The sequence below is a fragment of the Panthera tigris genome, chromosome E3 (assembly GCF_018350195.1).
Source record: "Panthera tigris isolate Pti1 chromosome E3, P.tigris_Pti1_mat1.1, whole genome shotgun sequence".
NCBI classification, from domain to species: Eukaryota; Metazoa; Chordata; class Mammalia; order Carnivora; family Felidae; genus Panthera; species Panthera tigris.
Window position 1 is genome coordinate 16,913,450 of NC_056675.1, and position 12,811 is coordinate 16,926,260.

A 12,811-nucleotide genomic window follows, 5' to 3' on the forward strand; every position below is an offset into this window, starting at 1 on the left:
CAAATTCCAATGTGTAGACATTTTATTCCCAATTCAGTTTCAAAATCTGGACTGAGATTCCTGAGACAAAGAGCTGATACTGATAGTATTTTACTAGGAATTAGGACAATAGTGATGCACAGAGCAACTCATGATGTGTGTATCAAAGCCCACCTTCTGGAAATGGAGCTGGATTCCTAATATCAATTGGAGAGTTCAATTGCCATTCTATGAAAATTAGGGATCCACCAAAGATAGATGAGGATTGTGGATTGTTTAGTACTGTACTTTAGAAAGATCATTGGTGGCTAGTGAAGAAAGAGAGACTGGAGCCTGAGGCTATTGTTCATGTATTTCTAGGTAAAAATCAAAATCAAGCCCACCCAGGGGCAATGGTGAAGATCCTGTTCTGGGGTTTCCAGTTGCAGCCTTGACAAAACAAATAGCCCTTCCCAGGCAAGCACTTTGGGTGAACACAATGCATTTCCCAAAGGGAGAAAGCAACCTGATCCTGGCCTCCCTCACATGGAGCATTTCTCTCCCTGCTGGTCTAACTTAGGTTAGAGTAAGAGGTCCAGGAAACCTCTCACAGGAGAACAGGTCCAAGGGAGAATAGGAGGTAGTTTCTTATTGGGCAACTTGATGGTCTGAGGTCCCATTTTCTGAGATAGTCTGTCCATTTGCTTCCTCTATCATTTCCTTATACTGACGTTTGAAGAAGCCAACCTGTGGAGAGGAAGGAAAAGGGAATTAGGAAATCCAGTGGAAGAGGGGAAATGAGACAACTGGGGAGGGAGAGGGATCACCATTGGAAGAGCCCCTACTATGTTCCAGCACTGCACTAGAAACGTTAGACATGCTATGTCATTTAGCCTTTACCAAAATTCTGTGAGTGGGGTGGAATCACCTTCAGAATGAGAAATCAAGACCCAGCATGGGCCAGGCGCTGCCTACAGTCACAGAAGGAATCAGCGCTGGTATCCACACCAAATCCAGGTCTTTGCTTTTATGTTACAATTTGCTATGAAGGGAAACATGTAGTGACGAAGAGGAGAGTGGAAAAGACAGGGAGAGCAATTAACAGCGTCCTGAGAATCAGATAGGAAGGTACATTCATAGGGACTAATGAGGACTGGTGATGTCATACGTGGGAAGGGATCTCTCACACTCAGCGCCCTAGCAAGAATGTGCACGTAGGCCAGGGGAGGTCTGCAAACCCTGGTACTGGTTGTGTGTTGCAATTTACCATAAACTCTGATCTGCTGTGTGGTCAGGCAGCTGTCTTCTGCAACAAGCCAGCACCAGCCACAAAACATGAAGACCCTCCATCCCTCCATGGGCATCCAAGAGGAGACCCTCCATGGGATCAGGGCATCCAAGGAACTGCGGGGCGGGGGGGGGGGTCTGTGAAGTGGAAGGTTTTGAAACACAGTTGTGCCTGAGTTAAATCACAGAGTGCTGCACCGTTTGGCAGGCAGACAGCTCAGGCACAGACAGGGTGAAGGCAGGTATATGATAGAAACCAGGGACACAGGCAGTGTCACTGCACATCTGTGAGGGCTTGCTGAGGAGGGGTGGCATGCATTTCCCACTCCAAATAAGAGCGAACAGGGCCAAACCATTTTCTTGTGACACCATCAGATTGAAACACTTCAGTGACTGAACCCATCAAATTGAACCACTCAATGAGCCACCAAGTGGAGAATGGAGCCACTACACCAAGCCCGGTGACACTGTGCCCTGCAGACATATCTCCATTACAGCAATTGTACCAGAGAATCAGAGAGGCAGGCCCCACTCCCAGAGGACCAGCACAAATCCCTTCACACACTAAGTCTATGGATCATTGACGGCTGCAAAGTTTCAGCTCTAAGGGAAAAAGTGCCTAGTGCCCCATGGGGGTCTTTCTTTTTTCTTTCTTTCTTTCTTTCTTTCTTTCTTTCTTTCTTTCTTCTCTCTTTTGTCTGTTCTTTTTGTTCTTTTATTTTTGTCTTTATTTTTGTTAGATACAGAAAGAGCAATTTTTATTATTTTATTTTAAAAATTTTTATCATTTTTAAATTATATGTATATATTTTTCTTTTCTTTTTCTTTTCTTTCCTTCTACCTTTTTCTACCAAGCTTCTTGTAAAAAGCAGACCAAAACACACCTAGGATCTAGCTTCCTTTATGTATTTTATTTTATTTATTTAATTTCTTTTTCTTTCTCCAATTTTTTAAAAATTTATTTGGTTGTATTTTGATTTTTCTTTCTTTCTTTCTCTCCAAAATCACAAGATGGAGGAATTCACCCCAAAAGAAAGAACAGGAATAAATGACAGTCAGAGATATTTAGTCAATACAGATATAAGTAAGATGTCTGAACTATAATTTAAAACAATTAAGGGTGTTAGCTGTGCCTGAAAAAAGCATAGGAGACACTAAAGAATCCCTTACTGCAGAGATAAAAGAACAAAAATCTACTTGGGCCAAAGTTTAAAATGGTATAAACTGAGATGCAATCCCAAATTGAAGCTATAAAAACAAAGATGGGTGAAGTAGAGGAGGAAATCAGTGATATAGAAGATAAAATTATGGAAAATAATGAAAATGAAAAGATGAAGGAAAGAAAGGTCATGGATGACAATGACAGACTTAGGGAACTAGGTCGCTTATTAAAATGTAATAACATCTATGTCTTGGGAGTCCCAGAAGATGAAGAGAAAGAAAACAGGGCAGAAGGTTTATCAGAACAAATTATAGCTGAAAACTTCTTAATCTAGGGAAAAACACAGACATCAAAATCCAAGAAGCACAGAGAACTCCCATTAAATTCAACAAAAGCGGGTCATCACCAAGGCATGTCATAGTCAAATTTACAAAATACACAGATAAGGAAAGAATCCTGAAAGCAGAAAGGAGGGAAAAGTCCTTAATCTACAAGGAAAGCAGATTAGGTTTGCAGCACATCTTTCCACAGAAACATGGCAGGCCAGAAAAGAGTGGCAGGAAATGTGCCAGGAAATATTCAACATGCTGAATGCAAAAAATATGCAGCCAAGAGGTCCTTTTCCAGCAAGGCTGTCATTCAGTATAGGAGGAGAAATAAGGACTTTCCAAACAAACAAAAACTGAAGGAGCTCATGACCATTAAACTAGCCTGGCAGAAAATTTTAAGGGAGACTCTGAGTGAAGAGGAAAAACAGAAAGACCAAACAACAGACTACAATGGACCAGAGACCATCACCAGAAACATCACTGTACAGTCAACAAAATGGCACAAATTCATATCTTTCAATAATTACTCTGAATGTAAATAGACTAAGTGCTCCAATCAAAACACACAAAGTGTCAGAATAGAATTTGTTTTTAGAAAGGTATATCTATATCCTGCCTACAAAAGACTCATTTTAGACCTAAAGGCACTGGCAGATTGAAGATAAAAGGATGGAAAACTATCTATCATGCTAATGGATGTTAAAAAAAAAAAAACCACGCTGGGTTACCTATATTTCTATCAGACACATCAGACTTTAAAACAAAGAGTGTAACAAGAGATAAAGAAGGGCATTAGATCATAATTAAGGCATCTATCCATCAGGAAGATCTAACAATAGTAAATACTTAGGCCCCAAATTGGAAGCACCCAAATACATAATTCAATTAATAACAAACATAAAGAGATTCATTGATAATAATACAATAAGAGTAGAGGACTTTAACACCCCCAAGGAAAATGACTTTGAATGACACACTGGACCGGATGAACTTAATAGATATATTCAGGATATTTCATCCTAAAGCAGCAGAATACACATTCTTCTCAAGTGCACATGGAACATTCTCCAGAATAGATCACATACTGGGTCACAAATCAGCCCTCAACAAGTACAAAAAAAATTGAGATAATATTATGTATATTTTCAGATCACAATGCTATGAAACTTGAAATCAAGCACACAAAAAATTTTGAAAACCCTCAAATACATGAAGGTTAAAGAATATCCTAACTAAAGAATTAATGAGTTAACCAGGAAATTAAAGAAAAAATTTAAAAATACATGGAAGCCAGTGAAAATGAAAACACAATGCAGAAAAGGCAGTCTTAAGAGGAAAATATATTGCAGTTCAGGCCTGTCTCAAGAAGCAAGAAAGGTCCCAAATACACAACCTAAACTTACACATAAAAGAGGCAGAAAAGCAACAGTAGAAGCCAGTAGAAGAACTGAAATAATAAAGATTAGAGCAGAAGTAAATGATATAGAAACAAACACACAAAAACAGTAGAACAGATCAATGAAACTAAGAGCTGGTTCTCTGGAAGAATTAATAAAATTGATAACCCCCTAAAAAGAGTTATTAAGAAAAAAAGAGAAAGGATTCAAATGGATAAAATCACAAATGAAAAGGAGAGATCACAACCAACACCACAGAAATACAACAATTATAAAAGAATACTGTTAAAAATTATATGCCAGCAAACTGGACCATCTGGAAGAAATGGGAAAATTCCTAGGAACTCACAAACTACAAAAACTTAAAGAGAAAGATATATAAAATTTAAAGAGATCCATAACCAGCAAAGAAATTGGATCAGTTATCAAAAATCTCCTCAAAAACAAGAGTCCTGGGGCAATGGTTTCCCAGGGGATTTCTACCAGACATTTAAAGAAGAGTCAAACAGAACAGATGAACATAAGGGAAAGGAAGCAAAAATAATATAAAAACAGGGAGGGGGACAAAACATAAGAGACTCTTAAATATGGAGAACAAACAGAGGGTTACTGGAGGGGTTGTGGGAGGGAGGATGGGCTAAGTGGGTAAGGGGCATTAAGGAATCTACTCCTGAAATCATTGACTATATGAACTATAGTGAAACTATATGAAAGATATTGAAGAGGACACAAACAAAAGGAAAAGCCTGTATGTTCATGAATTAGAAGAAAAAAAACATTGTGAAAATGTCTGTACTACCCAAAGCAATCTACACATTTAATGCAATCCTTATCAAAATACCACCAAGACACCTGTTGTGATGAGCACTGGGTGTTGTATATAAATAATGAATCATTGGATTCCACTCCTGAAACTAATATTGACTGTATGTTAACTAACTAAAATTTAAATTAAAAATGAATAAAAAAAGTAAGTAAATAAATAAATAAATACCACCAGCATTTTTTGCAGAGCTAGAACAATCTTAAAATTTGTATGCAACCACCAAAGACCCTGAATAGCCAAAGCAATCCTGATAAAGCAAAGCAAAACTGGAGGCATCTTGATTCCAGATTTCATGCTATACTGCAAGTCTTTAGTCATCAAGACAGTGTGGGTACAAAAACAGACACATAGGTCAATGGAACAAAATATAAAACCAAGAAATGGACCCACAACTATATGGTTTACTCATCTTCGACAAAGCAAGAAAGAATATTCAATGGAAAAAAGATGGTGTCTTCAACAACGGGTGTTTGGAAAACTGGGGAGTGACATGCAAAACAACGAAATTGCACCTCTATCCTATGCCATACACAATAAAAAATTCAAAATGGATGAAAGACCTAAATGTGAAACAGGAGACCATCAAAATCCTAGAAGAGAACAAAGGCAGCAACCTCTTTCACTTTGGCTGTAGCAACTTATTAGTACACACGTTGCTAAAGGCAAGGGAAACAAAAGCAAACCTGAATTACTGGGACTTAGTCAAGATAAAAAGTTTCTGCACAGTGAAGGAAATAAGAACTAAACTAAAAGGCACCCTGTGGATTGGGAGAAGATATCTGCAAACAACATATCTGATAAAGAATTTATAAAACTCAGTAGCCAAAATACACACAACCCTGTTAAGAAATGTGCAGAAGACATGAATAAATACCTCCAAAGAACACATCCAGATTGCTAACATGAATATGTTCAATATCACTCATCATCAAGGAAATACAAATCAAAACCACAATGAGATACCACCTCACATCTGTCAGTATGGCTAATATTAGTGACACAAGAAACAACAGGTGTTGGCAAGGATTGGGAGAAAGGGGACCTCTTACACTGTTGAAGGGAATGCAAAGTGGACAACAATATGGAGGTTCCTCAAAAAACTAAAAATAGAACTACCCTAGATCCACAAATGTCCTATTAAATATTCACCCAAAGATAAAAAAAGACAGATTTGAAAGGGTACATGCACTGCATGTTTATAGCAGCATTATCAACAAAAGACAAACTATGGAGAGAGACCAAATTTCCATTGAACTGATGAATGGATAATGATGCAGTGTGTGTGTATGTGTACGTGTGTGTGTGTGTGTGTTATATATATATATATATATATATATATATATATATATATGATGGAATATTACTCAGCCATCAAAAAGAATGAAATCTTACTATTTGCAATGATGTGGATGAGCTAGAATGTATTATGCTAAGTGAAATAAGTCGATCAGAGAAAGACAAATACCATATGAAATCACTCATATGGGGATTTTAAGAAAGAAAACTGATTAACATATGGCAAGAGGGGAAAGAAGAGAGAGGGAAACAAACCATAAGAGACTCTAAGTGATATAGAACAAACTGCAGGTTGATGGAGGGAGGTAGGTGGGAGTGGGCTAGATGGGTGATGGGTATTAAGGAGGACACATGTTGTTATGAACCGTGGGTGTTGTATGTAAGTTATGAATTACCGAATTCTACTCCTAAAACCAATATTGCACTGGATGTGAATTAGATTTAAAAAATTAATAAAAAATTTGATAATAACAAAAAATAAAGAATGTGTACCTATATCCAAGGTGAGCTCTTCCCCACAATGCAGAAAGAATGGGATCAAAAACTGATGGTGTCAAAAGCAGGATGAAAACACTCACCTTGTAGAGGATGGCTGTGATGAGAGCCAGCAGCAGCAGTCCTCCCAAAGAGCTGCCCATAATAATGGGGATGGAGTTGTAGACCTCATACTTCTCTAGTACCATCTCCATCTGGAGTGGAGGTGACCTCATCAGAAAGTATCAGAACTCTTGCTGTCCCAGACTCTTCCCAGGTTCCCCAACCTTTAACTCTCTCCCCTCCTTCCTTTACTCCAAGGGGTGACATACAGAAAAACTCATGGGCATAGGGACAACCCTCCTGCTGAGAGACCTTCATCCTTCCTCCCTCCAAGCTTGTGAGTCTCCCACAAGGCACCACAGATTTTGCATTAGGAGCCCTCTTACCAGCCTGGCCACTGCCTACCACACAGTCACTACCTGAGCACTCAAGAATGCCTCTTGTCCTGGAAGCTGGGAATACATGGACCTGTTGAACGTGATTTCAGCCACACTTACAATCAATACCTTCTTCTGCAATGTCTACAAAACAGAGGGGGCACAGATGAGGAACTAGCACTGGGAAAGGCACAGAGTTCAAGAAATGTCCTGGCTGGAGGATGGACACAGACGTCATCTGGTGGCACCTGAATCCTGGGGGGAAGGGGGGGCTCTCCTGTTGGGTCTACACACCTGGCTGACCCAGTCAAAGCTGAGGTTGCCCTTCAGGATGAATTCAGCTTCCTCCTGGATGCCAAAGGAGGGCAGGTCACAGCGGAACCTCAGGCAATCAGCAATGGAGCAGTTCTAGGGACAGGAGAGGAATGAAGTTGAGGAGGGTCTTAGTTTAGGCAAGAACGACAGCAGAAAATAAACTCTGTCAGGCTTGGGGTTGAGAACAGATGAACAATTATAGGACATATGTATACATCTGCAACCCAGCAAGTACATTTCCCTATATACCCCAATATGCAGCTGGTCCTGCAATGGGAATCCAGGGTCTTTCTCACCAGTACAAGACTCCCTGGAATCTGGGTCAGGAATTCAGGATGCTGGGGAGGTTCCCTCTCTGACACGCAGGGGAGACTCTAGTGAGAGAGAGAAAATAGCCACAAAATGATCAACATTTCACTGGTAAGACGGTGTGGGGCACTGTGGGTCAGACTCCGGAGCATTAGGAAAGGCAAGCAGGCACCTGTGAAGGGGCCACAACAGCCACATCCCACACAGCCACACCATTCAGCAGGATAGGAACCCAGAAATGAATGCTGATGGCCAGATCTCGCTGACTCAGGTTATTCACCTGCAGAAAATTGAGACAGAACGTTATTGTGGTCCTAGAGCATCCCAAATCCTACTCCTTTCCTGGTTCTAGCCCTCAGGTACACTGTCTGTCTCTTTTCCACAAGCTCCAAACATTAGCAGCACCATGGGAGGGAAGATATGGATGCTCCCTGGCTTCTCACACGATAACGATGCTCAGCTTCTTTCTTGCTCTTCTCACCAGAAGTTGAAAAGTTGAAGTACTTGGTAGATTCTTCCTGCCTGGAGAGAGAGGGCTTGTTGGTGAGAAACAGCTACGGAGCCATCCTCACTTTTGCCCCAGTCGTCTTCCAAAGGCTCTGTGGGCCCAGAAGAATGCCTAGAGATATAATTACAGTCCCCGCATGCCTCTGCAGACTCAGCTTCAGCCCTTCTCCCATGACTTTTGCCGCAGTCACCCAGAACTGCTAGGTTGCCCTCTGATACCCTGGCTCTTTCAAGTTCCCATAACTTTGTTCAAGTTCTTTCTTTTGCTTGGAATGTAATTACCACTCCCCTTCTGGAAAATGTCACTTAAAGGCCCAACTTAAACATTACTTATTATAACAGTTAAACACTTTCCCACGAGAAGAAGGCATTCACATGGCTTTCTCCTCTAGTAGGTACGTGGTTGGCCTTAGGTAATGCTTGCAGAGGCCACTGCCAGAACAAAAAAGCCTAAGGGGACTCAAGGGAATCTTGGTTGGATCACTCAGGAAAAAATGCAGTGCAAGCCCCTCCAGATGGAAAGAATAAAATAAATGTGGCTATCCTGGGGCAGCTAAGTAAATGTGAAAAAGGATGGTGCATGAACACAAGACCCTGGAGCAGACATAAATGTCCCAGGCTGCAGGTGGGTTTCCATCCATCTATCCATGCATCCATGGCCTTCTTCAGTAAACATTTACCCTGTGACTGGCTGTGTGCTTGACTCTGGAGATACAACAGTTAACAAGCCATAATCCCTGTCTTTCCAGAGTTATCATCTAAGGTCTCAGTGGAATCAAGCAAACAAGCAACGGGACATGCACATTTCACCAGCAGCTAGTGTACAGAAGCCAGGCCAGCCATACGGAAACTCCACGCCCCCCACCCCAGTTTTCCCACAGATGTGACTGTCAGTTTGATGATTAAGAACACAGGTTTTGGAGCCAAGCCATCTGGGTTCACATTTCAGTCTACCACTTCCTACCCAACTAATTTAAGGCAAGCTACTAAACCTCTCTGGAGCCCTGTAGTTTCTTCCTCTTTAGAATGAGGATGCTAATAATAGCGCCTGTAATAGAGTTGTGAGGCAGTTTGCAGCAATGACATAAATGTTAGGATTTATTTTTTTCCCTCAGTGTGTTTGCCCTCCTCTATGCTCCTGATCCCAAATGTTTCTCTCTGTGCTTCAGTTTTTTCACCTTAAAACTTCAGTTCTAACTCTCTTTTCAAATTTCAGTAAATCACTCAGTTTTCCCAATCCTTGGAGAGGCACAGTAGTATATGGGCATGAGCACAAGCTCTGGAGTCAGACCATCTGAGTGATTCGTGGTGCTATCACTTCCCAGCTGACTGACAGGGGCAAGTTATTTAACCTCTTGATTTCTTTGTTGCTAAAAAAGGGTGGTTAACAATAACTATGTCATAGAGTTATTCGAAGGATTAAAGGAATGTAGATATGTGTCAAGTACATTTAAAATGCCTGTCATATCATAAGTATATATAACTGGAAGCTCTTAAATTACAAGTTTCACTGTTCTCCCATGGTTAGAAGGGGAAATTAGGACACAGAGTTTGGAAGGGCAATGACACACTGATCAGCACCCCCAACCCAGTTCCCCTAAAATTTCATGTGTCAGCAGCAGCAGCAACAACAGTAGCAAACTCTGTCCCATGGCAATATTATAAGCTTCTGACCAACTCACTAAGCCTCTGGAGTTTGGTGAGGTATTCAGGGCTCTTTGCCCTGCTTCCAGCCTGACCTGCCCCTGCTCCTCCACCCACCTTCAAAACTGAGAGCAACAACCCTGCACTTGCCTCTCCTGTGGCCTGCTGCAGCCTTGGCCTCTTAGAGACTTTCCCAGCAGTTTCTCACACCTCTGCTCTCCTTCTGGTTTGGTGAAAACCTGACCTTTTATTTCCTCTGTGTGGTGACAAACCATATTCCCCACTTCAGAGTGCTAAAAAAGCCTCAATCTTAACCTAGTTAGTTTCACCTCTGCACATTCATATCTAGCACCAAAACCAGAATTGGCTTCATGTTAAAGGAAGCCTCCATCTTAGAGAAAGAGAGAGGAGTGCACAATGGTGGCAAATGTGCATCCAAATAGTAGGCCAATTCATCAGAGAAGAAGCAAGAACTGTATGGTAGATGGTATTATAGATAAATGTACGGCTGGTCACAAGTATTTCCATGTGAGGAATCAGAGGGGATAGTTTAGATACCCACCCTTTCAAGAGCAGGCTGGGCAGCCATGGGAGGTACTAGGCTTAGAGGAAGGTCAGAGGTCAAGGGAGGGCAGGTATTAAATACCTGCTGATCACCATGTAGACAGCATATTTCACAGGGAGCTCCAGCTGGAAGGTGGTCTTGCTAGATGTAGGCTTATTATTCTCACTGGAGAGAGAGGGGGGGAGCCCAGTTGGGAAGGAATCCAAGAGAGAAACCTCTGACTGGAGCATAAGATGGAAGAGTGAGGGATACACCTGGACTCACCTGCTTACATTGGCCCTCAGAAACAACTTGTCTCCTAGGGTGGCCTTGTAGGAGACATCAAATGTGATTAGGAAGGTGCCCTGAGAGGAAAAGAATGAAAGAATGGGGATAAGGAAAGTCATGGGGGAGTGAGGGAAGAAAATGGGTAAGGACAAAGGAGCAGAGTGATGAGGATTTGGGGGAAAGCATTCACCTTAGTGCCCTCGTGGAAGATGGGATGGTTGATGCTACAGCTGCTGCTCCTCAGGCTCTCATTCCCTGTGGGCGCTGCCTCACATTCCAGTCGCAGTGGGCGCTGGTGTGGTTGCTTCCAGAGGAGGAAAAGAAATTCAAATATGTTACCCATGTGCATATGTGGGCTAGATATATAACAGTGGGGCATTGCAGAACAGTAGGGAAAAGGACAGACTTTTCAAAAAATGGTCTTAGGAAAATCGGCCTATTCAAAACAAAATAAAACAAACAAAAGAGCAAAACACATTGGATCCCTACCTCACTCCATACATTAAAATATTCCAGCTAGATAAAAATTCTTAATGTGAAAAGGCACAATTATAAAGCTTTTAAAAGATAATACAGGGGATTATCTTCATAACCTTGGAGTAGGGAAGCATTTCAGACAAGATCCACACATTAAAAAAAAAAAAAAAAAAAAAACGACAAAGGAAAATATTTGATAAAATTCAACCACAATCAAATTAAGACATTTGGCTCATCAAGAGACACTATACAGAGACTGAAAAGACTGGGAACAGGACTGTAAAATATACTTAATACATATAACTGGAAAAGTATTAGTAACAAGAATATTAAAGAGCTCTTAACAACTAGAAAAGTATGGACAACTCAGTAGAAGAATAAGGAAAAGACTTGGACAAGCACTTCCTAAAAGAAGAAATCAAAATGACCAGGAAATGATTACAATTTGCTCAACTTCATTAAATAAATGTAAATTAAAACTTCAAGGAGGTATCAACAGATAGACAAAAATTTTAAAGTCTGACAATGCCAAGTGTTGGAGTGGATGGAAAGCCACAGGTGATGGAAGTGCAAATAGGTGGAAATGGTTTGACTTTACTTATTATAATTGAAAATATGCATACTCAATGATTCAGAAATTCCATAACTGACATACATCTTCCAAATATTATGCATATGTGTACCAAGATACATGCTCAAGAATAGTCATGGCCAATATCAGAGAACAACTCAAATGACCATCAATTGTGAAATGGGTAAATAAGTTGTGGTACAGTCATACAAAGGGATTCCAAATAGCAATAAAAGTGTTTTACAGCCACAAGGAACAACATGGATGAATTTCACAAACATATGTTGAAGAAATGAATAAATATACAAGAGAACATATAACATGTTTCCATTCATATAAATTTCAAATATTGGCAAAAACTCACTGGTTTTATCTAAGAAACGGCAATCACTATTCTTACTGTGATCATCAGTTCCTAATATACTTTAGTGATTACCTTCGGGGAGAGAGTGAGGTTATAAGGAAAGGCACAGGGAGGACATCTGGGGGTGCCAGCAGTGTATTATTTCTTGACCTGATGCTAATTACATAGACATTTCATTAATATTATTCATCATACATAAGCTTTATGCACTTCTCACTCTATCTCCCTTCCTCCCTCCCTCCATCCCTCTCTGACTCTGGAACTCTGTATGTGTGTGTCTGTGTATGTCTGTGTGTGTGTGTGTGTGTGTGTGTGTGTGTGTGTGTGTGTGTTTATATTTCACCAGAGAAGAATTAAAAGAAAACTACTATAACCCAGAGCAGGGAAGAGATCCCAGCAACTGGAGCCCAAGGGAGCTATTTACCTGGGTTCCTAACACTCGTCGATAGGACAGCCCTGCTGGATAGTAGAAGTTGATCACAGTTCCATAGGAATCCTCACCTTCATTCCACAGAGTCACTGTCACATTAAGCTCCAAGGAGCTCCCTACCACCAGGGTCTGCAGGCTGGAGGAGGAAGGACAAAACTGAAAAAGAGGCTCCATTGGAAATGAGTTGGAATTG

The 12,811-nt window shown here is 40.8% G+C and overlaps 1 protein-coding gene across 3 annotated transcripts in view; it reads right to left on the bottom strand.

Annotated features, from left to right (window-relative positions):
- Window positions 1–313: 313 nt before the first annotated feature.
- Window positions 314–12,811, bottom strand: part of LOC102950314 (integrin alpha-D-like) — a 29,955-nt gene continuing 17,457 nt past the window's right edge. For 2 of the 3 annotated variants that reach the window (XM_042972110.1, XM_042972111.1), the window contains 11 exons: window positions 12,613–12,754; window positions 10,967–11,080; window positions 10,774–10,853; window positions 10,591–10,674; window positions 8,237–8,315; window positions 7,966–8,073; window positions 7,781–7,858; window positions 7,464–7,577; window positions 7,212–7,313; window positions 6,834–6,944; window positions 314–705 (listed from right to left, as the gene is read on the bottom strand). In XM_042972110.1, the coding sequence (XP_042828044.1) occupies window positions 607–705; window positions 6,834–6,944; window positions 7,212–7,313; window positions 7,464–7,577; window positions 7,781–7,858; window positions 7,966–8,073; window positions 8,237–8,315; window positions 10,591–10,674; window positions 10,774–10,853; window positions 10,967–11,080; window positions 12,613–12,754 (1,111 nt within the window). In that variant the 3' untranslated portion in view covers window positions 314–606. Of the gene's footprint in view, window positions 706–6,833; window positions 6,945–7,211; window positions 7,314–7,463; window positions 7,578–7,780; window positions 7,859–7,965; window positions 8,074–8,236; window positions 8,316–10,590; window positions 10,675–10,773; window positions 10,854–10,966; window positions 11,081–12,612; window positions 12,755–12,811 lie in introns of those variants that run through there. The other variant, XM_042972112.1, reaches the window with a different exon arrangement.